This window comes from Aythya fuligula, chromosome 2 (genome assembly GCF_009819795.1).
Source record: "Aythya fuligula isolate bAytFul2 chromosome 2, bAytFul2.pri, whole genome shotgun sequence".
Classification (NCBI taxonomy): domain Eukaryota; kingdom Metazoa; phylum Chordata; class Aves; order Anseriformes; family Anatidae; genus Aythya; species Aythya fuligula.
In genome coordinates this window covers 90,903,117-90,928,233 of record NC_045560.1, presented here as the reverse complement: position 1 = coordinate 90,928,233, position 25,117 = coordinate 90,903,117, and the positions used below count along the sequence as shown (strand labels likewise).

The following is a 25,117-nucleotide window of genomic DNA, read 5'->3' as shown; positions in this document are numbered from 1 at the left end:
ATTGTTCCTGAAGAAACACCTTATTTTATCAGGGTGACCACACTGACCTAGCTTTCTCTAGCTGCTCTACACTTTCTTCAGGTATGTCACCATGATCCATATGATGGAAACAAGAAATTTGTCCTAACTGATGAGATTAATACAGCTAAGAGAGGCTGTGGAAATAGGAGAGAAAGCCCCAGGAAATCTCCACATTTTGGTTCTCTCACTCTAGCTGTTGCTTACTTTGCAGCTGAGAAGCAGGAACCTCTGGGGTTTTCTGAGGCTGCCCACCACCCATGGAAACTATTGTTAAGGATGTTATAAAGATAATATTTATGCACCCAAATGAAGCTTTTATTTATTTATTTATTTATTATTTTTTAGGGTATTAACTTCAGATGTCTAATGTGAAATGTTAGCTACTCTATTGCTTTCTTACTTGTCTGAGTGCCTTTTACTAAATTTCAAGCTGCTATTTTCACTGCTTGGTCAGTGTTTAGACAGATCATGTTTTAAAAACACCACAGCAAGTTTTGCAATATTGTCATGCAACTGAAAACTCCTGCTGGATAGCAAGACTGTAACAAAATGATTTCCCAGTCAGAGGTACATCTAAGTGAAACCTAAAATCCTTGATTCTTTGCAAGTATAATTAGCAGACAGAAGATAATGCTATTTGTGCCAAAGGTAAAGCCAGACAGAATGCTTCAGGAACAAAAGTAGAGACAGAAGGATTGATATGGCTTATCCCAAGCTTCTGTGGTATCCTTGTGCATACTATTCTCTTTGAATACAGATTATGTTGGTGTTGCCATTGCTTTGTTTCCTTTCACAATAACATAGCAGGTCAACTTGCCCTGCGAAGGATTTTGTTAACAATCATATTTGTGCATTTGTTGTTCCCTTCCCTGGCAGATCTTTCATCTGAGAACTAAATTACATCTGGTTTAGATAGACCTAAGGAAGTATCAAAATTTGGTTGCTCTGACTGCGCTAGATTTCAAGAACAGAAACCATAAATCTGGCAGTATGTGAGGGAAGGAGAGGTTTTTTTGTTCCTTTTTTTTTTTCTTCTTCTTCTTAAAGCAGTTCTATCACCTCTTTCTGAGTTCTGTGTTATACCAGCTGTTTTATGCAGCCTGTCTCTTGTCTGATTGCTCTTGGATTTGCCCTCTGTTTTTCCTGTAGGTCCTTTATCTATAGGAAGTCATGGTATATTTCTCATGCTTGTATTTTCCCCCAAATTTGCTTAATGATCACGTTTGATTGGATAGTTAAAGACTGGAAGCTGTGCATGCCGCTGCATTCAGAGTACAGCATTACCGAGGCAAGAAGGAAATGTGCTAAGCATATGCATCTCTCAATTCACCTGCCCTGCCTTAATTTTTACCCTGAGGTTTTCCAAGAGAACATCCCGGGTTGCTTTTTCATCATGCCATAACTGTGTTCTTCAGCTGCTGCTATGTTGTAAATAAGTTTTGGAGCAAGCTGAGCATCCCTTTTCTCCTTCTCCTTCACCTGTGTTGTTTTGCATAAGGCTCTAGCAGTCAGGTTGGATTAAGTACATGTCTGTATGCTTGCCCCCTTGAGAAAAGCCTTATGATTTCAGGAGGAAGGAGGGGAAGGATGACTGCTACAGGATGGCACATCTTGTGCAAATATAATGGCATACAGTTCAACTTGAAATCCCTCTAGCTTTCAGTGCTAAAGAAGCATGGTTTAAAGTGGTAGCCAGTAAGTTAGGATGTCACCTTGGTCTTGGAAATCCTCATTCAGCTCCCTGCTTAGCCACAAAATTGCCTGTGCTTCCAAGATGAGTTCACACCCCTCCTGTCACATGTGAGTGAGAATGATTACCCTTCCCAGCTGCATTGCAAAAATAAGTAGGCAGAGATGAGGCAGTGGTGAGCTGTTACAGTCAGATGCTGTAGCTAGACAAGTGCTGGGAATGATAGACAAAAGGGTAGACTGTGAAGGAGGGAGAAGAAACCTACCATCTATCACCTAGAAAGCAGGAGGGTAAAGGGGGCTACATGAAGGTCCCGATAAACCACCTTACCAGCATGCCATAAAATCATCCAGTAATCTCCTCTACTCCCCCCTCCATGAAAAACTAACTGGATACCAGTAGCTAAACCATTTCCCAGTGGCAATTCAGTCACCTTCAGGGAAAAGGGAGTGGCAATGGCATTACAGTGCCCAGAGACACTTGGAGCATCCTTTCGAGGGAGCGGCTAAGAAATAGTTTCTCCATGGCAGTCATTGAACTCCATGTATTCCTTCAGGGCTGTGATCATGCCCCTGTTTGACCATATCTGGTACCTGTTGCTGCCCAGTACCTCTGGAGGACTAACCCTGCTGCCCTCTGCACAGCACTGTCTTTTGACTCCTGTAAATCCTTGAGAAGTCCTGTCTTCTGGCCTTATTCTTAAAAGCTTGCTTCTCCAATTTCTCTTCTCTTGTCTTCTGTATTGTCATATTTCAACATACAGGGCAGCCAGGGCAAGAAGTATATCTAGGTTCTACAAAGGACAGTCTGTATTTCAGTTGCTGTAATGCAAGACAGGCTGATTTTCCTCATGTAGGGCATAGATCTTCATTTCACGGTACCACAAGAAGCTGAGGATTTGCTCCCCTCTACCTTGTAAAAGGAAGAAGAAAGAACCAGACTCTGTCTTATGCACAAAATGTTTGAGATAAAATGTTTTCTTAATGGCTGGATAGAATATCTACTAATATATTTTTTGAACGTCCCCAAAAGTCTGTGGTTTGACCCATCTTTTATGAAGTTTCACAAGGGCATCTTCATTATATATTTAGGTGTAAAAGTGTGACAAAAATATTGGTGCACTGTAGGATCAGACCCAAAATTGCCAAACTGTTGCTTGAAATATTTGTACCAGCTCTCTCTTCTAAGCAATGGGAATATTTTCAGTACCATATGCTACTAACATCAGGATGTGACAAGATTATAAAGGCATCTCCTGCATGTAGTAGAAGAAAATGTTCCTTGTTAATACTGAGAATGGAGTAAATGTTTGTGAGTGGAAAATAAAAACAGAGGCAGGAAATTTTATGTAGTTTTCTTTCTTTTTGGCAACTAGACATCAACACAAGAGAGAGCCTTAGAAATTAATGATTCCAATACTCATGGTCTCAAATATAAAAACAGGGAAAATTATGCAATACATTTGAAAATACTGCAAGATGGTCTTTGCAGTGCCTCATTTCAGAATTATGGTGAAGAGCTGTTTATCACATTCCTAGGGGGCAATGCACCATCTCCCATGGCAATAGTGCTGACTTAGAGACTGAAAATTTGTAAGTTTATGGTGCCAATCACTGAGCCCCGCATGTGGTTCAGAGTTATGGAGCAGCAGGAAACTAACAGGAGCGAGTTTGTTTATTTGGTGAAGATGGAAATATTTATGTGCCGTTCTGCTAGCTGGAGAATCAAACTACAGCGTGCATGGGGATGCTTGGAACCGAATCCAGGAGCACACTGCTGCAGACACCACAGGTGAGAAACGAGAGGAACCCACACGTGACTGTGGGAATCTACCGTTCGCACGGGGCATGCCATGCTGTAGGTATCTCTAGGTCTGGAGCAAACCAGTAGCATTTCACAACACACCCTTCAAACTGTGCCACGGGGGTCTGCCACCTTCCAGCTGACAGACTGCATATCACAGTTCCCACATAATTAAGCTCCAGGGGAGCACTAAACACTGCAAAGCGCCTGACATTTTTACTTTTTTTTTCATACTTTTTTTTTTTTCATTTATTCCAGACTTCATTTGAGGGCGAGTGGTATAAAGCAGCAATGAGGAGCTGCCAGAATACAAAAGACCAGCTCTCCCTGGCATTTAAAACCCCTTTGCAGCTTGCATGAGTCAGTGCTGATATGCTGTGGTTGATCAGATGACTTGTTAGTATCACAAAGAGTCCCTTTTGCCAAATGGTTCATGGTCCAACTGATGGGCAAAAGATACCAGCAGGTTTTAGTTGCTATTTATACCCACTTGGGCTCTGGGCAAATCCTAATTATCCTTGGAATTAAGCACAGGCTCTTGATCAAATGTTCAACTATCTCAGCAGGGCTTTTTCTTTTGGCAGAAAATGTGTGTTGTGTTTTAGTTGTTCGTCTTCTGCAAGTGGTGTTTGTATTCTCCACCTGTTACCCAGGCTTTCCAAAATCCTTGTGTTGGTGTAAGTCTAGCAGGTTATCATCGTGAAGGACTTGAGCTCCTGTTTCTCAGAGATTTCTACCACAGCTGGTTTTTGCATGCCTTGCATCCTCCTCTGCAGACAAGGAAGGCCAAGCTAATTTTTAAGACACGTTTTTACAGTGCAGTTGTGGAAGACAAAAACAGAGGTGACATTGCCCCTTCCATACTAAGCTGTTCCTCACTGAGCACTGTGGGTTGCTTTCTAAGAGAAAACTGGTGGGAAAAGGTAGTTTGGATATGTGGAGTTATTTATAGAGAGTGTGCAGAATCCTACTCCCATCAGCACAACAAGAGCTTCCTGGCTTACTGCTCAAAGCAGTACTGACCGTAGGAGCTGGGCTCTAGGCTTCCCTCCCAGCTCTTCCTCAGGTTGTTTGCTCTGCCTTTTCTTTGGGATTTCCTCCTCCTGTTCTCACACACAGTACATACTGGCCAATGCCCTACATCTCTGCTCCTGCTTTATCAGCCCCAAGGGAAACTCTTGGCCAAGGTGGGGTATCCTTGGGTTCAGCCAGGTTTGGGTTCTTCAGCAGTTGATTCCCCTGCCTTAATTCTCTGTCAGGAAAGGGATATTTACATTGAACAAAGGGACAGTCACTCCTCTGGCCCCTTTCACACACCACCTTTCTTCACAAGCTTATACACATGTAAATTTTTAGGTCAGCATCGATAGCCATCTCTTTTTTTCCTCCGTGTCCTAGAAACAGGTACAGACCGATGATAATGTAGTTTTGCCTTAAGTTTTGCAAATACATGAAGAAGTGCAGGTTGCTTGTGCTGTCTCAGGTTCCATCATGCAGAAAATGTCTCGGGACGTGTGTGGGTACAGGTGTCACCCTGCAGCCTATACGCTCCGCGTAGATGCAAGCCTTGGCTACAAATGTAAATGAGACTGGGACCTATGCATTATTTATGGCAGAAAGGGTGCATAAGTGAGGTGACTCACGGTGCTAGTCTTCCCTGGCTACATTTTTGATGATTCTTTTCCATTTTCATTGTGCTTTGCCCTTTAAGGAAAGATGTAAGTGTAAGGCCTTGTCAGCGTGAAAGTCTGGGTGTGTTTGCCCTGTGCTCCTAGAAAAAATTCACTGTCTTTATATAAGCTGAGTCTTTGGAGCTTTATTCACGTAAGGGGATCTGGATTCCAGCCCTAATCAGGACATGAATGAAAATAGAGTAGGTAAGGGGGAGACACTTGAGGATTTATAATCTTGGGCGATCTTTCTTATAATAGGACTTAAACAAATTCTTCTGGGTTCCCAGAGGAGTTCTCAGCTTTCACTAGATGTTGACTTAAGTACGTCAAAACCATCAGCTTTTCCAACATTTTAACCTCTTTCCATCACGAGTTAGATCTTGTTTGCTGCCCTCTCCTTCCTCCCTCCCTCTGCTCATCCTTATTCATGGCACAGAGCAGCCCCACGATTTGTCAGTCTTTGTGTGGAGATCAGGACCGGGATCATGTGCGTGCAGCAGGTCACAGCTGAGGTGTTCACGCTGTGGGGGAAGCTTGTGCAGCTCCTGATGTACGCGGTGCCTCGCCGAAGCCCTTGCTGTTAGTCACCCAGGTGGATGAGCAATAAACTCTCCGGCAGATTTCAGGCTAAGTAAAGAGAAGCAACTGCGCTGGGACTCTCAGCTCGAACAACAGCCAGTGCACATCACGTTGCTGATAATTGTTCATAACAATGGAATTTAAAAATGGCTCGGCTTCACATTCCCTGCCTTCAGTCTCTGAAGGGAAACAGGTTTGCTCAGCTTTAAAAGCAAGGCTACAGGAAAGAAAAGGTGTCAGGGGTATAAAAATACACGTTTTTGAATGCGTGTCGGCCAGGATGACCAATATATGATACACGGAAGCTCACTGTAAGTGTGTCAGCCATGTTACCTCAAAGATAGAGGAAAAGATGCCTCAGCTTTGCTGAGGAGGGCAGGGAGGATTTAAATAAACAGGATGTCTGAAAGAGGGAAATCTTTAATTTATTCCCCGGGATGCTGGAGGCAAATGCAGCAGCAGTGTCACAAGACTGTGACAACACGTTGAGATGTGGGTTACGTCTTCTCACTGGCACGTCTGTTAGTGCCAGTACGTGATCAGACGAGTGCTGTTAATTGTGGTGATGTGCTGGAGCCCTGCCATAGCCCGGGAGATGTGTGGTGCTAGGCACTGCTCAGGGGGAAAAAAAACAAAATAAAACAAAACACAAAAATCAGTGGTCCATTCCCAAGAGACTTAAACATTGTGTTTTTCTGCCTGAAATGATTCGTTTGACATATTAAATCACCAAGGTAGTTTTACCTTGGCAGGATGTTTTTCCCAGTGATGTGTTGCTTAGCCCATATTATCTAATGAGAACAGCCAACAATCAACGTGTTTGACAAATGACAAAAATGTTGATAAAGAGCTGAAAAACCTGTTAGGCATCAGGCCTGCTTAGCATCATCACACAAGTAGAAAGGGCCAACAAGGTGAAATGCTTCCAGACCACTGCACCGAGACCATTGCTTCTTTACCTTTGAAGATCTCCAAATGTGAAAGCTGTGACATTCCTCCCTCCTTTCTGTCACTAAGAACTTTGTGAAATTGCTAAGTAAGAGACATTGTGTGTTTCATAAGATCCTTTCAGTCTCTTTCTTTCTCGGACAAGAATCTGACCCTCACTCTTGGCTGCAGCAATCAGTTTCTTCATTAAGCCTTTTTTTGTTGATTCAAATTAATCCTGTTGTGGATTAGATGAAAGCTGCAGAGATTTCCCTTGTGGTGGAAGAGGGACACACAGTGCACTAGCTCCCCTGGACATTTGGTTGAACTTTGAAGACTGGAACCCGTGTTATGCGGTGCTTTGTTGGAGGCTCATCAGCCCAAAGTCCCAGCCAGAATTAATTGGCTGCGCAGAAGCCAATTAATTGATATGTGGGTTACGTGGAAGGCTGCAGCCAAAGTTTGGTCTTTCTACATTGTCCTACTCAGCATACACCCAGTGCAGCCAAATCCCATTTTGAGGTCCTGTTGCCCATCTTTCTAGGGCTAGCTCTTCCTTCACAAGAAAATAGAAGGAGCTACTCTTCACTAGGCAAATCCAGCCACTGGGGCTTATGAATTCATACATACAATTGTTCCTTTGGGACAAAAGCATTCCCACTCCTGCTAGAGAATTCAGCAGCATCCGAGGTGGTGTCCCTGGAATGTCCCTTTCCCTCTCTAAGGCTCCAAAGGATCTGGCTGCCGGGACAGCATCAGAGCTGCTGAGTGCTCAGCTCAATTGAAAAGCAGGCTGAAAACTGTCAGGGCCAGCCTGGCAGCCTGTATGTAGATTGCTTAGAGAGCCGTGAGCACAATTTGGTGTTACTCAAATGTTTTTATCCTCTTCATCTTTTGTTGAAACTAATGTTTCTTAGCAGTCACCTATGAAGAGAACCCGTACAATGGTGTTTCCGTCTGTGCGTGTTTCTTGTCTCTAGACTGAGAAAGGAATGCTTTAGCTTAGTTTCTACTGCTACCAAGAAAGTTTATGGCATATTAAATTTGAACTTTTTTTTTTTTTTTTTGCTCTGGGCCTAGTGCAGATAAGAGAGTAGAAAAGGCGAATGATATTTAGTGGATGGATTGCATGGCTCAACACTTAATTTCGTTTGCCTTGAAATCTGGTAGCCAGAAGAGCCAGCTTGTTTCTCTTTGGGTAATTATCAAATTAATCTGATTCTGTGTAAATGATGTTTGCAGGTCTGCCATGCCCCACATGCCCTGAGACCTCTTCCTCTCAGAGCAGCAACCTCTGGGTGAAGGAGAATCTGCCTTGGCTAGGGGAGTCTGAGCAGCTCCATGGCACTGCCTCTTGTCCTTTAACACATCTCAGTGCTGGGCTTTCTGTGGGTGATGGAGACCTACTCATGGTGGAGTAGCACAGTGCTGTGGAAATCCAAATCCTGCCTCTAGCACATGAGCTCAGAGCATCTAGGCACGTTATTGTGAGAGTGTGTGTGTGTGTTGTGTACAAGTGTTAACTCTTGTTTTATGTTATGGGTCACATCTTTTCAGTAAGGTGGAGGATGTCTTTGCATGGTCTTTGAGTGTTATTTGCTGAAAGCCCCCAGTTTATAGTGAGATTACTTGCTCACTAGTCTTGTAGTTCTTATTTGTAGGTACACCAGTCTTTTCTGTTCTCTAAACCACGAGTAATAATTGAGAAAATTAATACAAAGGGAAGTTACTTGGGATGCTGGCCATGCCGTTGAGGAGTATACCACTTCTTGAGAAGCAGACTTAACCTTCTAATGCATACAAGTCAAAACAGAATGATAATGTAGTCACAGAACTGAAAAGAAACCAAGGTCCAGTTATTAGGGAATAATACAATGAAGCCCTCTCAACTGGCTAATGAGATCTCATGGTGTTTAAGTAGGTGGAATTTTAATCATTCCATTCTTGGTTGCAGCCTCTGCATTGCATCTTCCATCCCCATGTTCTCCTTTCTGTTGTTGTGTTCAAGTGCATCTTAAAATGCAGCTCAATTAATTTGGTGAAAATTGAAATAAAGTAAAAATTAGGGTTTTAAAAGATAGCCAATTTGATGCATAATAAGCAGCTAGCTTGTCAGGCTTAACAATAAAATGTTGCTAAGACATCAGTGTGCGAAAAGACACTGTGTATTAAGTTTCTGACAGCTGGATTCATGTTTACAGCTTTCAGAAACCCAACAGCTTTATAAAAAGCATTGTAATTTCTCCAGAACAAAGAAAAATTACTTAAGTGCTCATCTATGCCAACAAAATGTGATTTTCAATGCTTTCTCTCAATTCCTTAAAAAAAAAACAAAACATCTTTCTTTCTTTCCAAGAGAGCACTAGATTGTGACTAAATATTAGTCTAGGCAGAGCTACTAGGTGGCCAGTAGGAAACAAAAGAAACAGCCAAACAACAACAACAACAACATTTTCTAGAACTGAGCTAAATTTCTTACAATTACAAATTTCTTAAAATTAAAAAATCACACTCCTTGTCTTGAAATTATTCAGGACATGATGCTAATTCACTGAGCACTTCAACTGTAAAACATTTAGTGGCTGAGTTACAATGGTGACAATGTTGTAATTGTGGCACCCCTTCATCTGACTCCTTAATGTTTAAATCATTCTCCCAAGATTTAGGAAACTTCTGGACGAGGAGATTAAATCCAAATATGTAAGAGCACTGTGCTGGGGTAGAGCTTCTCCAGTACCTATTATGGGTCCTGTTCTCCTTTCTGGAGACAGACCTGCTGATGATACTGATGACAATTTCAGTATTAATATACAAGGTGCAGAAACTCTAACAGGGAGGGCTAAGAGGGACTTAAGTCAAAATACTCCTCAGCCCATCACCTCAGGTACTTGCCTGGGCTGTAGGTGTCCCAGGAGTGAATTCGCTTTCTGCCAGGCTCCTTGTGGCCCCAGTTTAATTGTCCATATAGTTAATTGTGTGTACCAGCTTGCACTGCCTGTTCCCACCATGGCTGATGCTCTGGTAAATAATGACCTGTGAAGTGGCAATGGGGGTTTGTGCACCCCAGCACAAGGGGGAAATGGGCCTAAAACTGTCACAACTTGTGTGATTTCCCCAAGCAGTGAGCATCCTCTTGGTATTTTGTAGTTCATCAGTAATGTAAAGAAGAAACTCAGGCCTTGATTTCCTTTCTTTTTCTTGTGAGTACCCTAAAATGGAATATATCAATTTGTGTTGAATGGAAAGTCTTCTCAAATTTACAATTTTTTACATGCCTGTAAAGTCCTTTGATTTGATGTGAAAGAACCTGTCTCATCCTTTTTGAAGAGGATGAGACTGACACGTTTAATGGAATTTGATCTCAACCAGTGTCCTCAAGTTATTTTGGTTCAGATGTTGAAAGCTGAAGAATGACTGTGTTGTAGGCCTCTATCAGATCCATCTATCCATTTAGCAGAATGGAAATGTCAGAGCCTGCCAAGTCCATTACTGATTTGGAGAGCTCTTGTGTCTTCAGCCAGTATTTTCTGTAGAGGGGTGCAGTGTTGCCCTGACATGGGCATTTACACGTGGGTTGTGGAACCCTGCATCTCAGTTGAAGAGTATAATCTAACAACACCTGCCTGAATTGGGTGTTTCCTTGGTAATCATGTAATTTTCATGTAAGTCATTCTGCAATAGTAGTATTTTCTACTCTATAGACAAATGGTATGGGAGAGACGGGACTCTGTAATTTAGCAGGGAGTAGAGTGGGTGAGATTTTCTGTGAATTGCATGTGCAGTGTGATTGTATGTAGGGGATCCCATTTTTTTCAAAAAATTTTTCAAAGACTGAATGAAAAGCTGTGAGAGTTGGCATGATTTTGCTTAGACTACATAAATATTTGTTTTACTCCAATTAAAAGAAAAACTCAAATATCAGCATGTTTGCCCAGGTTGATTTTTATTATTTCAACTCAGATGCCTTCTGGGTGAAACACAATAACAGTATTCCTTTGCTTCTCCTCCTTTATCCCAGCCCAAGCTCTTCTGATCACTGTTGCTCTCTATACATTGTACATTATAGCTTATCACAGTGAATCTCAGCAGTGGGAGATGATAAAAAAAAAATAATAATACGTGCTTTTAAAATCGGGGCAGAGTGGACGTTTGGATATTGTAGTATCACGGGGTACTTACAGGAATATTTTTAAATAAACATATATACAATCCTAAGTGTATGGATGTTGTACTAAACTTTGGCTCCTTCTTTTAACAGGCTGTGAAAGAAGAGACCTCTTTTGTAAATCCCAGTAAGACCTCCAGCCTGCAGGACCCTAATGTAAGGTCTGTTGCTTCTTGTCCGTAGGGAAAATATCAAATAAATACTTGATATAGTGAGCCATTTTCCAAACATTATCTCAAACACATGTTAAAAGTCCATTCATTCATCCCCAAACTGCGGTGTAAAGTTCATAAGTTCACCAAGCAATGACCTGAGGAGAAATTGTCTGTCAGAAGGGGACTTATCTTACACACATGGAGCAGCTGTAGTTGAAGAATTAATAAAAGCTCAACTCTAAAAATCAGGATGAGTGTATATGTTTAAACAATTGATAAGAGCAAGGTAAAAATAAAATTAAAAAAAATCAGGTCTAGTGATAAACTTAGAAAAGCTTGGAAAATAAACCAATTTTCATAACTTTTGGATCAGGAAAGTGTTAGATGTCCAAAATGGAATATCTTTGGATTTGTTTTTCTTTCTCACTTCTGCATAAGAAGCATAGGAAAAAGGCATTTGGTATACAGCCTTGAGCAACATGTCTCATTTCTATCTCTTACCAGGCAGGGGTGACTACTTTGGATTGTACTTGTATTCTGTTGGTAGCAGATATCAGTCTTCTTTTTTTTTTTTTTTTTTTTTTTTTTTTTGAACGGAAGGGGCCTATTAGTTGTATTTAAATATTATTTGAATAGCACAGTATGGTGTCTTTCAGCAAGTGATTAGAGTGGAGTTTACAGCATGGTTATTTGAAAATTGCCTGCCTCTAAATGCATGGTAGTGCCATTGCTTTGGCCGTCTTTAGTTTCAGAAAGAAAAGAGCAGCTTGAGGAAAAAAAAAAAAAGAAAGAAAAAAAAAAGATAATGGATTTAAAGCATGGCAATATCACTGTTAGTCAGCTAATTATGCTAGTGCACTCAATATATGTTTATATATGTTTTTCTGTATGTAGTACATATACCAGAGCACTAGTCATCTCATTTTTAGTTATAACTTTTTAGTCGTGGCTCTTATAACTAAAATAAGACATTTAAACATCTTATAGAAAAGGCTGGATGAGCAGTGTAGTTCCTGGTTCCCCACATCTGTCATCTCAGGTCATCTTGCAGAGCTTTATCTTCTAACCTGGCAGACACTGATTTTCCCATTTGTTTGTCCAAGGGGCTGCAAAGTCTACTTGATATTTAAAATCTCCAATTCTCCTCCTGTGCCCTTGCCATTTCTAGATCTGTACACAACTTTCTTAGGGCCAATGAGAAAATTCTTCATGTATGTTATCCAGTGACCTGTTTCTTTGTTTAATAGAAATGTGTATTGTGAAATGTCTTTGCCATTACACCCTTTGTTGAATTACTGTCACTTCCAGAAGCAGATTGGGAGGACCTGGTTTGCAAACCCCTGTGAGATTTAGAAGATGGCTAAAGACTCGTTTTCCTTACTGACCTTTGCTGACCTTCTGCATAACATCTGTAGGAAAACATTTCTCTTTCATATTTGGTAATAGATTGATAGATGCTGAGTTGTAAACAAGTTGTGTCCTGTGTGAGGTGAACTACTATTCAGCATGAGTAAGGTTGGCAACCTGGCTGCAAAACTCATTTTACTCTGCTCTATTGCATACATCCAAGCTTATGAACTCATAAAAAACACTCTGGAGGTCTTGGTATGCAGCAGTCTGGTGTAGTCGTGTCTAATATTTATTTTTATCTAGTTTATGTCAAGCATTGTTTCCTCTACAGTCAGTCGTGCCAAATGAAATTGTATTATTTTATTGCTTTGTGCCTGTGTTCTGGAGGTGCAAATATACAAGTAATCAATGCTCAGGAATGTTATAAGTTGCCCCCTTAATTAATTTTCAGAGAGCATTGCATTAATAATAGAAAGGAATTTATTGAGTAAGCAACAGCAAGCAAAACAGCGCTGGGCGGCCGGGGAGTCTCGGCTCCTCCAATGGCGCGCACCTCACCCCCGCCAGGGTCCCTTTTTATATCTTGGTAATTCCGGGATTACGCAGCACATCCTGGTATATTCTGCGACTGCGCGCACTGTTGCTAGGGGGTCGTCTCTGTCCCTCTGGTGGTCGTGAAGATGAAGGCCGTAGTCTTCCTCCGCGTTGTGGTTCAACTTCTTTTTTTTATTTGGTCATGTTGGCCCAGCGTGAGACAGGAATGCAGGATGTTGATACACTAGTTTAGCAACTTATCAGGAGATGGTTACATGAACTTTGCAGCAGTGTCTTTGAACAAAAGAGGCAACTGAGATGCAGAAGGAGAGAAGGGGAGGGGGTTCTCTTTTTTGTTACATTAAGCAAAAGAATTTTCATAGTGTCTAGCAAAGGAGTTTTCACAACTCCTGTTCCTCAAACAGAACTCCTTGTTTTTATAATACAAAAGACAATGAACAAACATTTATTGTGTATTACAATCCCTCCTTTTTCTTTTAGTTACTCATTTTGTTCATTGAATCTCTGCAATGCCTGGCTACTAAGAACTAATGTTTCCTTGATTCCTTTGTTGGTACTTATTGGCTCGTATTTGGCATGTATGAGCATTAGATGTGCCGCTTCTAAACATCCCTTTACAATCGCAATCAATTTATTAAAAATACATGGTCCAAAAGTTAGTGCTATTATTAATAACAACAAAGGTCCTGCTATTGTTGATAATAAAGTAGTAAGCCAAGGTGAATAATTAAACCAAGATTCGTACCAGCTCTGTTGGGCTTCATTCTCCCGTTTCCTTTTTTCCAACCCTTCCCTGGGTCTTGCCATTGTATCTCTTACCACTCCAGTGTGATCAGCATACACAGCATTCCTCTTTCAGGGCTGCAAACAGCCCGTCCTGTTGAAAAATACCAAATCTAATCCCCTACGATTTTGTAACACTACCTCTGAAGTGACCTGATAGATTTTCCAGGGCCGAGATGGATTGTTCAGTTTGGGTCAGGTAAGTAAATTCTTGATTTTGTTTAACCAATGAGGTTACCCTGGTCCCCACTCCAGCTCCTCCCAGGATTATTAGGGTGGCCAAAGTTAGAGCCGTGAATGGTTCCCGTCTTTCCAGATGATAACTTGCCACTGTGTGCTGGGTATACATACAATCCTCAGGGTGGTATAGAATCCTTGGTATAATTATCACCTGTATACAAAAATCACGAGACGCATTAAAGAGTTTTAGTGATAGACAAAGAGTTACGCCCACTCACGAACAAACCCACCTAGCGTTGTTGGCTGGGATTAGCCACTCGGTTGATTGTTTTCCATTCTCCATGGTATTACATAGGTGACACTTCCCACTAGGAACCGTGCCCACACACCTACCACCTCCAGTGACTTGTGTTAGTCTTACCCTTATGTCTTTTCCCCAACTGCAATGTAGAGGGCTGTTCTTTGTGCAGGTGGGCTCCCCAGGATCCCCAATAGCATCATAATATGAAGGCCTTATACTAAAGCATAATCAACAGTGTTTTGTTACATTTGGGCTTGTTTTGTTTAATAATTGGTAGCTGGCATTCATGACCCCCCCATATGTTATTCTCAACTATGTTATCATTCTCAGCTTTACCTGAGCTTGTAGGGCTGCCGAGGGTTGGCACTGTAGTATTTTCCACAGGCTGGATTCCCTGGACATTTTCTGACAATACCTCATTTGTTCCTACTGCCTGGGGCCCATCAGCATCCTCCTTTTTATTAGTATGAGTCCTCCCCTATCTGTTCCGTGTTCGTAAAATCTGACATTTTCCTAGTACCCAGCTAGTATCGTCCAAGTTTGTTATATTTATATATAGAACCTTGCAAATTTCTTTATTTCCGTGGAAGGTTCATGTATACCCTATACCATGCCCTTGCCACCTGTAACGGGGATCCACTTGTCAGTTACAACCTTGCGGCCCATATCCCACTTGTAAGAATTTATTCCGACCAGCCCCGAGTGTCCAGTCCGTAGCAATGGTTTCACACCCCCAGTATGCACAATAATATGCGTTTGGATAATTACAGTACCCCTTTCCTGGGTTAGAACTTGGGCAGAAATAAAATCCTGATAGGTTAAAGCATGGCTGCACTGACGCCAGGTCACATAATGTGATGCGGAAACTGGGAGCACCCGCTGTCGTTGTTTGCTGGATGATGAATTGATCCTCCCATCTGATTAAGCTCCATTTAAAAGGCTGGTGGGGATGCGCAGACCCATAGCTGACCAAAACGATGATACTGACTCCCATGTATCGTAGGAGGTGGTCGGAGCCCATCTAAATTGTCGACCCCTCAGTCCCCCACCGTTTTCACTTCTCTGCCTCGCTTGTCAGTTCGGTTGCAGCGAACTACAAGGTATCAGTTCTTCTTGGCAGCAGCAGTGTTCTTCAGGGGAACCTAATAGGGAGCCTCCGAAACAGGGCCTCCTCCCCTTCCCACGATACACAGATAATACACAATACTTATCGAGTCCGCCTTAGTGTCAGCTTCAAGTCGTCAGGGCCTGGAGCTGCCTCCCGTTTACCTTCCCGGACTGGTCCTTTCACACAGCTGGCATGTGTCCATCCTTTCTCCGCAGTTCGAATAGCCGTTTCTGTGGTAAGCAAAACAACATAGGGGCCTTCCCCATAGTGGTGTTAAAAAAGTCTCTTTCCAAGTCTTAATTAGAATTGAGAGTGATCAAGTGGCAATTCCAAGTCATAGGGCATACCATATAGCATTTCAAAAGGAGAAATTCCTATATCAGTTCTGGGCTGCGTCCATATGTTTAACAGTGCAAGAGGTAAGCATTTTACCCAAGAAGCCTTAGTTTCCAGCACAAGTTTTGTTAGTTGTTTCTTAATTTCACCATTCATTCGCTCTACCTTTCCAGAAGAGGAGGGGTGCCAAGGGCTGTGAAAATCCCACTCAATCTCTAAGGCCTGCTTTAATCCTTGCAGTAAAGCTTTACACCCATTCAGTCACGTGGTCAATTAGGACAAACAAGTAACTCAGTAAAGTCTACCTGTATACTTTGGAAAGGTCAAAGCCCTGTCTCCCGTCCCCCTCTAGATAGGTTACAGAAGACCATTTTATTTACCCTTTGACATATAGTACATCCTCTGCATGTGTGCTTCCCTGAAGTATATATTCCTACACAGACATGCTTTCTTAGAACAACATCACACATTGCTTGCACCTCCCAATGATTCTTCTGATGTAAAACAGTTATTTGCCTCATTATCACTTTGTTCAGCATTTCTCTCCCATCAGGGAGTATCGATTTTCCTTAAAATGATCCACATATTTGTAACAATAATACCTCCTTGGGAGGTTGTAATTGCCCCAAAATCTTTTTTAGAATTTACCCAAATAGATAGGTGGCCCTGTAAACCCCTGAGGTAAAATTGTCCACCTATATTGTTGCTTCCGCCCCCATTTCAGGGTCTTTCCAGTCAGAGGCGAATATACGTTTGCTCTCAGGGCCTGAGAGCACTCCATTAATAACACTGTTATTGCAGTCTAACAATTTACTAGTTGAATGCCCAATTTAATCATCAAATCCCTTCCCAACAAGTTAGTTTCCGCCTTGGATACATACAATAATTGCCCAGTGATCATTTTATCCCCTGGTCTCAGCTTGGTATCCCCCAAAAGTGGCACTGTTATCCCAGTCCCTTCTACCCCCATCACATTTAGGGTTTCATTAGTTAATTTAATCCCTGATGCTTTACAAGTCAGTAATGATTTAGCTGCTCCAGTGTATTGGGTTTGATGGCAAGGTTTGAGGGTGTGTGAGGGGTGTGGGGGTGGGAAACTGCAGTGGCAGCCCCCGTGAAAAACAAAGCAAAACAAAAACAGAAACCTCCCCGTGGTAGATAAGGGACAATTTCATCTGGCCCTAAAGAGGCCCACTGCTGCCCAGAGCCAAGCCATAGCAACATAGTCCGTGCCTCTGTGAGAGCACATCCACGAAAACAAACAAACAAACAAACAAACAAACAAAAACCTGCTGCTCAACAGCAGCTGGGAGAGCGAGAAACCCCCCCGCAGACACCAAAGTCAGTGCAGAAGGAGGGGGAGGAGGCACTCCAGGCGCTGGAGCCGAAGCCCCCCTGCGGCCGCTGGAGAGGCCCCTGGTGGAGCAGGCTGTTCCCCCCTCCCTGATGCTTGGGAAACTGAACAAACACCACAGCAAATATGCAAATATACCAAAACTTCTAGACTGTTACTTAGATAATACCTACATCACCTTTCCCTGCTCATTCAACTTCGAATACCTTTAACACTTTCCACAAACCTTTTAACACTTCCTTTATCTTTCTCTAGCCTTTACTTTTCTAATGCCGACATCAAAGGCTCAGTCAGGGGCCAACTTAATTCCGTACCTTTTCCCTCCAAGATGCTGAAACAACATCAATATACAACATTTCATCCTGTTTTCCTTCTTTCCACAAAAACAACATTGACTGTAGTATGGTGTTATAATTAGTAGTTCCATTTAGGGGCCACTCCGCTCCATCCTCTACTTTATAAAGTGGCCACCACTGATTACAATATTTGATAAGGGCTCTTTTACTCACTGTACCCTCTCAGCCCACTATATCCCTCCAATGTGTTAGTATACATCCTAGGAGGCTTTTCCTCGGGGTTTCTTTGCTTTGAACTTTTCCTATTGTAATCTACAGTGGTTAATATTCCACCGTTTTCCTAGAAGATCTTTACTAGTCAATCCCAATCCCTCCAAAATCCACAATATACAGATACACAAGTAAAAACAGACCACTGTAAATTAACTGCCTGTAGACAATTACACTGGGGACATTTAAACCTGATGAGCCGATAATATACCTGGGCAAATTTTGTTCCCTTAGACATACACCTCAATGGCAGTTCTTATATTTACATATTAACATATGTATAAAAGAACACTTTAACAAAAATGCCCGGGCTTTTATATATACAATATACAATGTACAGTTATTATTCCAGTTAGAATTATTCCTCAGCAGCTGCAAACATTATGCCAGTTGCCATTAAAGATCGCTTACCCTCCTCCTGTCTCTTTCTTAAAATCTCAGACGTCCCCGGAGTTAATGGGGACTGCCACATATTCCTAGTCACTAATCCCTGAGTGCTAGAATCAGAGTTGTTATTGGCATCCCCCTGGGGTTGCAGATTAAGAAGCCCGGGAGTCGGAGGGGCTGCAGGTGGGGATGGTGGAATATAGGGAGGCAGTGGGGCTGGGATCTCTAATTCTCGGTTTTTCTTGTGCCTCCCATCCCCTCCTTTTTCTTTTAGAGGATATAAATTGGCTCGAGTTTCCGAGCTGATCCACAAATGTGCATATTCACTTTCTTCCAAACTAAAAGGTTCTTTTGAGTTTACATAAATATTTAGGGCCTGGCAAACCCAATCTTCAAAGGACCCAAATACGGGCCAGTAAAGGTGGTCTCCTCAAATCTGTTTACCACCCCAAACTTCAACACAATAATGTATCATTTTTACTTTATTCCTTCCCCGCCTAAAAGGGGAATCCTCCCAATTTTTAATCATTAATCCCGGGGTAACCTAACATCAGATGTTACCCCGCCCATGGGACCAGAAGGCTTACTCTTCTTCTGTCCCATCTTCTGGAGCGCCTTCACACACACACACAAATCGCTTCCCCCTTTTCGTGGCCCAGTCCCTCGCGGGATGTGGGAACCGCACTACCGAGGGGTCCGCACTCGCTTCGTCCGCAATTGGACGTCTCACAGCGACACGCTCCAGGATACCCAACCCCAACCGAACGGATCACCGGCCTATACTTACTCACTCCTGAGTCTTCGTTCGGTCTTCGTGCACAAAGATTACTAGGGGTTGCCGGCTTTATTTGCTTGCTGCCGAATTTAGGGTTCGTCGGTGAAGGATTTGAATGAAAGCAGTCCTAGCGAAGGCCGCTGAAATCAGCGGGGCGCCCCCTCCGAAGGTCTTTCAATCAGATTGCCTTCATCCGAGTCACGGCACCAAATTTTGTTATAAGTTGCCCCCTTAATTAATTTTCAGAGAGCATTGCATTAATAATAGAAAGGAATTTATTGAGTAAGCAACAGCAAGCAAAACAGCGCTGGGCGGCCGGGGAGTCTCGGCTCCTCCAATGGCGCGCACCTCACCCCCGCCAGGGTCCCTTTTTATATCTTGGTAATTCCGGGATTACGCAGCACATCCTGGTATATTCTGCGACTGCGCGCACTGTTGCTAGGGGGTCGTCTCTGTCCCTCTGGTGGTCGTGAAGATGAAGGCCGTAGTCTTCCTCCGCGTTGTGGTTCAACTTCTTTTTTTTATTTGGTCATGTTGGCCCAGCGTGAGACAGGAATGCAGGATGTTGATACACTAGTTTAGCAACTTATCAGGAGATGGTTACATGAACTTTGCAGCAGTGTCTTTGAACAAAAGAGGCAACTGAGATGCAGAAGGAGAGAAGGGGAGGGGGTTCTCTTTTTTGTTACATTAAGCAAAAGAATTTTCATAGTGTCTAGCAAAGGAGTTTTCACAACTCCTGTTCCTCAAACAGAACTCCTTGTTTTTATAATACAAAAGACAATGAACAAACATTTATTGTGTATTACAAGGAACAGACCCATTTTAACAGCCTGCATTCAGATCTTGGATAATAATGCAAAGTAAATGTAGTGTCTAACCAATTCTCTTTCTCCTTCAAGTGGTACCTCATTCTGCAGGGACATATGCATGGCTGCAGACAGCCAGCATGTGACCTGTTTGCCACAAGCTTCCTATATGCAACCTCTATTTTGAGGCCCTGGATAGACACAAATGAGACTTTGCTCTGCTAGGAGTTGCATGTGAGTAGAGTCAAGGGTTGATTAATACTGGTCAGACACGTAACCTGGGAGTTTTTCTCTGCTTCAGTCAAGAAATATACAAGTATCCTTTGTAAAGCAGTCCTCCACATGGAATATAATTATTTTTATTCCTGCAAGTACCCATGCAGACATTCCTGTGGATGTCTGTGCCAGTAGATAACACCTGTGTGAATGTTTGAGGAAACGTATTGCCAGTCGAAAGCAGTAACTGCCACGGCTATTTAACAATATTCTTCTCTTTTGGCAAGGGATTTATAGCAGGGCCAGTGACTTCCTCTATTTCATTTCTGATGACTGTACAATACACTAGCTAAATGCTCTGTTTTTTCCAGACCCAAGACCTTGCAACATTTGTTCAGGCTAGCTAGTAAGCAAACATGCAGATTTGATCATTAACTGAAGCTTGAATTCTTCATGCAAACAAGGAAATAGAAGGTGAGGAAGAAGGGCAGTAGTGCTTGTTTGATTAAAAAACTGTGCTCTCTTTGCTACCACCATCTCTGCTCATCCATTGCCAGTCTGAAGATTACACTTCTAATGATTTAGCTGCTTAGATATGGCCTGCAATCCCCCTGAGCAATTATTTTAGCATCTGCCATGGCAAACTCAATTTGTCTAACAATTGCTATAGCTCTTTGTAGAATTAGTTCTGGTTCAGCTAGCAATTACTCATATATATGTGTGGTATAGCCAGTTTTGCTACAAGCAGGGCTGTGGTCATTTTGTTGGGTATGGCCTCAGAGTGGTGTAAAATGTTGTGCTTATGCAAAGTCGTCATGCATCTGTTGGTTAATTCACCTGTGTTCTGCGTCTGTTGGCAAACTGCAGATCCTTATATACCTAAGTCATTATATATGGGGAAAAAAAACACAACTGCTGATGCTGAAATTGCACTAGTTATTCTGCTTTCAGAGGACAAGGCTTATGAAATTTGCTGTGTTGTTAGGTTCACAGGATGGAAGTACAACGTTTGTCTCCTGATCTTCCAGTTAATACCTAACCTGTATACGTCAGATTAAGCTGCAGGAGGATGATGGGCCACAGGGAGAGTACAGTTCCCTCTCCTCCTGGATTCTGAAGAGCAGTGCTGCTCATCTGTATAACTCTCCCTCCTCTGGACAGGATGTTTTTTTTTTGTTTTTTTTTTTTTAATTATTTTTTTTTTCCCCTCCAAAACTGTTTCAGTGAGGGAAAAGCTAGTGACTGAGTCAACCCAGTAAGTGCTGCAGTGTCCTCGCTGATGCTTTCCTTACTCTTTGGTTAAGGCTGATAGAGTGCACTATGAATTGAGACATAGTCATGCATCCCCTTTGCTGACTCTGCAGTTTTGCTGATAACCCCTAGCAAAGCAGCAGATCTGGACAGTGGCAGTAAGGAGGGAAATTATGCTGTTACTACAGCTGGATCCGTCCAGGCTGCACATGACACAGCTCTCAGCTGAACAAAGTCAAATGAAAGCAACAGTGGGAGGGGAATTTCAAAAGCGCGTTAAGTAGGAGAGCCCCGAGTTATCTTGATAAGGCACAGGAATCCTGCCAAGAAGAGTTAGAGGTGTCCTTATTACAGGTCTGTTGCAACAGACTTAAAAGCACATGTTTTCATCAACACCCAAATAAGATGTACAGAGAAGTTCAGCCTAGCTACAGCTGGGGCGTAAGCAATTTGGGCAAGGCAGAGCAAGATGTTGGATTAGGGAAGACAAAATACCTGGGAAAATGGGTTATTTATGCATTTGTGAGTATTCGTTTATCTTTTATATTGCCTATATCAAATTAAGAAGAAATACAACTAGTTTGCAGTTACCACTTTGCATATTGAGTAATGCTTTGTTAAGGCATGTAGCAAAAATGTGTTTTTGAGAATACTGCTCTAGTTTGGAATTAGCATTTTGCAGTGACTTTTATAGTACTTCTTTTGGGATGTCTTTCTTGTACTTAGAGTGTTAGGTACAATCTCATTTTACTCAGTCAAAGCTGGAGCAGATTTGATGAGAGATTGCAAAATAACACTCCCACCCCAAGTTCTTTGGCAACATCTACTCCATCTGTAGTTTTACTACAGGAAGTAGTAAAACTCCATCAGGACAGTTGAGAAGGAGCTATGGTAGCTCAGAGTCTCTACAGATGATGAATTTCGTGTGCTCTCAGTTATTCAGCTATTCAAAAAACTCATTGAGAGAGCATCACTCTTTGGGAAGGGCCCAGTCTGCCACTCCCATGGCAAAGGAAGGCAGTGGTCACGTCAGTCCAACAAGAGGAATTTGTCTTTTACAAGAGCTAGAAAAGCCTTTTGAACAGAACATACTCTTCTTTAGTGTTCGTAGAGGAGGATCTGTCTTAGTGCTGATTGGGCCAGAAGAGATTTTGAGCAAGTAATAGAGGTATTGTCTCATCTCTTGAAATCTTCCTTACACCCAGACATCTAACTCGGTGTCCAGATGGAAGTGTCAAGGGAGAGGTGCTCAGGGAGAATTCCCTGATTAGATATCTAATGTAATTGAGGTCAGAGATTACTGTGTGTTCTTATGCGTATTTTTGGTAAAGGCTCTCATCACCTGCCTCCAATTGGGATTTTTTATTCAATTATTTTAGCCTTGAGAGATTTGGGTTCAGGCTGTCTGCCAGAACGTTTGTATAGTGAAGGAAGTATAAAATATTGTAGGAAATATAAAAATGAAAATTGTAGTTACCCAGCTGAATATCATCTCTGGGCGCACTCTCCTCTTCATCTGTCCCATCTCATGGGCCTGTCCCATCTCATGGGCATCACTACAGAGGTTTCTTGCCTGCAGCATATCAAGTGAATGTGGATCACATAGTCACCTCTTCACCTCTTTATAAGCCTCACCCACTTCTTAGTAAAGGGATGGGCTGCCAGTGAGATAACTTCCTGAACTTTCTCTCCAGAAATATCCCACTTAATTGCCAGCCTGCTTCATCAGTTAAATGTAATAAGTATATGGCTAACCACAGAACCCCATCAAGAGAATTCCTTTCATTATTCCTTCCCTTGCTCAATGCTTTGCCAGACAGAAGCACCATCTGCACAACTTCCCTGGTATCTATAAATGAACCTCTCCTGAAAACTCTTTTAAGTATCAATTTTCTCTCTGGCTATGACCACCTAGGTATTTCTACAGTGTGTATATATGTGTGCTTGTGCACACAGGTTCATATACACAGAGTTTGGCTACATTTAACATACAGGTCTACATATTTCTTATTTTGTTCTCTTTAGCTTTATTTTATTCTCTTCCATAGCTGAATATAATTCCTGGTATTAATTCAGCTGCACTTGATTCAGGAATTTCAGTGTGTGAAAAATTAAACTAAATTTGTCTAAATGTTAGGAATTGCTCATACTTTGAAATATGACCAAATGGTGGCTATCATCATGCACACCCTGTTTGCCTAGCCAAATTTTCATCTTGAGACAGGTCAGACAGTGGAAATGTTATCAAAAATGCCTAAAGTTGAGCAAAGTTTGATAAGCAACTGAAGTCAAATGTGTAAGATATGAATTATTTGGAGAGGTTTTGCTGACAGTGTACTTTTTTCTTGGTGGTCTCTGGGAGCTTAGGGAAGTTTAGGTATGTTACATGTCTGATTCTGGTGGTCTGGCTGAAGGTCTTCAAGCACTGGTAGTTGTAAACAACACCTTCTTCATCATCTGCTAAATGGTAGTCTTCAGTCTGTGAGCAGCTGTTTACTGTTACACACATGACTGTCTAGATAGTTAAAGATGTACTCTTTTGAGGTTAGCTTTTGAAAAATTGAATAGCAATAATGGACGTTGTTTCTGAGAAATTTTAGTTATCACAGAATTATGGAACTGGTGATTGGAGAGGAAGTCTGGAGCGCATCTAATCTAGGCTCCTGCTCAAAGCAGGACAGTGATCAACACTAGATCAGGTCAGCCATGGTTTTGTGTTGCTGAATTTTGAAAAACTCCAAGGACAGAGGTTGTACAGCCTCTCATGCAAAATCCTGATCATATGTGAAAGTGCAAGTTCCAGTATTTATGAGGAAGGTGCCCAGTTGTCAGCAAAGAGCCCTCTTCCACTGAAGCCCTCAAATTGCCTGATGAATTACTACAGTTCTTGTCACTGCTGTGACAAGCACTTGCTGCTGTGCTCCATGTGGTACATTTATGGACTGCAATGTTTATTTTCCCTCGTAACATGCTTTTGGATTGTTGCCAGCTCTGGCATGCTTTACATCCCACATGGTTCAGGATTTGTCTGCGGATTTCTTTCTGTTTAGACCAACTGCTGCATCACCCTTTGTTGATCCTTGTTATCCAAATTATCTCATCTTTCATAGGATTGCAAATAGAAATATTCTTCTTATGTGGGAGTAGGTATAAGCACCAGCTGGTGTTTTGTGCATTCATTTATTCTAATTTTCTTTGTAAATCTTTCCATCCAAAACCAAATTATGCTGTTACATTAAGACTAATTACATTAGGAGCTGCTCAACGTGTAACATAAAATTAAATGTTATCTCACAGCTTGATGATGCTGCACACCAGAAAAGAAGAGTGGAAAATATTAAATTATATCAAGTTGTACGAGGAGAAGTAAAATCACAGGCACCCACTGCAGAGTAAGCTTTGCTCATACAAATCGTCAGAATGACATTTCCCTGCCATGGCATCATGCATCATGGTACATACACTAGGCTTTGAGTTTAGCTGCCTTTCAGTGTGGTGTGCCTTTGTCCTGCATTTTTTCTTACTGAAGAGATTATATTTCTTACATATAACTCCATATATCTTCAAGGGAGGAATGCCATGCAAAATACTGGGGGCATTCTTGCATTTTTCCCTTTCCTTTCTCACCTGCAGAGTGAAATTGTCTGTATTAACAGTTGAATTATTATCTCTTGGTATCAAATTTACACCCTGCTGAAGTGCACAGTGCAGTGTGAATTTGAACCATATTTTTTTCAGAGAACTTTGTCTCTCTGAACATGCTGTCAGAATATGGCAACATGAGCGAGGTACCAAGTGTACAGATGTTTCCATAATCTGTACACGTTTTCAATCTGAAGCTAGCATCTCAGTACCTCTCCATATTAGACTTTCAGTGAATGTCAGGGTAGCATATAAGTGTGTATACAGGGAGTTTGTTATAGTTTATCCAACAAAGTGTACTCTACACAGTGACTTTTTCTGTCAGTGGCACTGACTTAGGACTCTTTTGAATCATTACTCAAGAAAATATTTTTCTAAAGAAAAAGCTTTCATTTTTTGTAAGGAAAACTAAGGTTCTGGAGTGGCAGAAATGTTCTCATAGAAAAGGAATTTGTTGTACGTCTGCTTATCGACTGCTCAAGACTTCAAGA

The 25,117-nt window shown here is 41.9% G+C and overlaps 1 protein-coding gene across 6 annotated transcripts in view; it reads left to right on the top strand.

The window, feature by feature from the left end:
* The window catches only part of EPB41L4B (erythrocyte membrane protein band 4.1 like 4B), a 172,060-nt gene that overhangs the window by 110,121 nt on the left and 36,822 nt on the right, over positions 1-25,117 (top strand). For 4 of the 6 annotated variants that reach the window (XM_032181452.1, XM_032181451.1, XM_032181454.1 and 1 more), the window contains exons 19-20: positions 3,428-3,502; positions 10,952-11,019. In XM_032181452.1, coding sequence (XP_032037343.1) covers positions 3,428-3,502; positions 10,952-11,019 — 143 coding nt within the window. The remainder of the gene's footprint in view (positions 1-3,427; positions 3,503-10,951; positions 11,020-25,117) is intronic. The other 2 variants (XM_032181456.1, XM_032181453.1) reach the window with 2 other exon arrangements.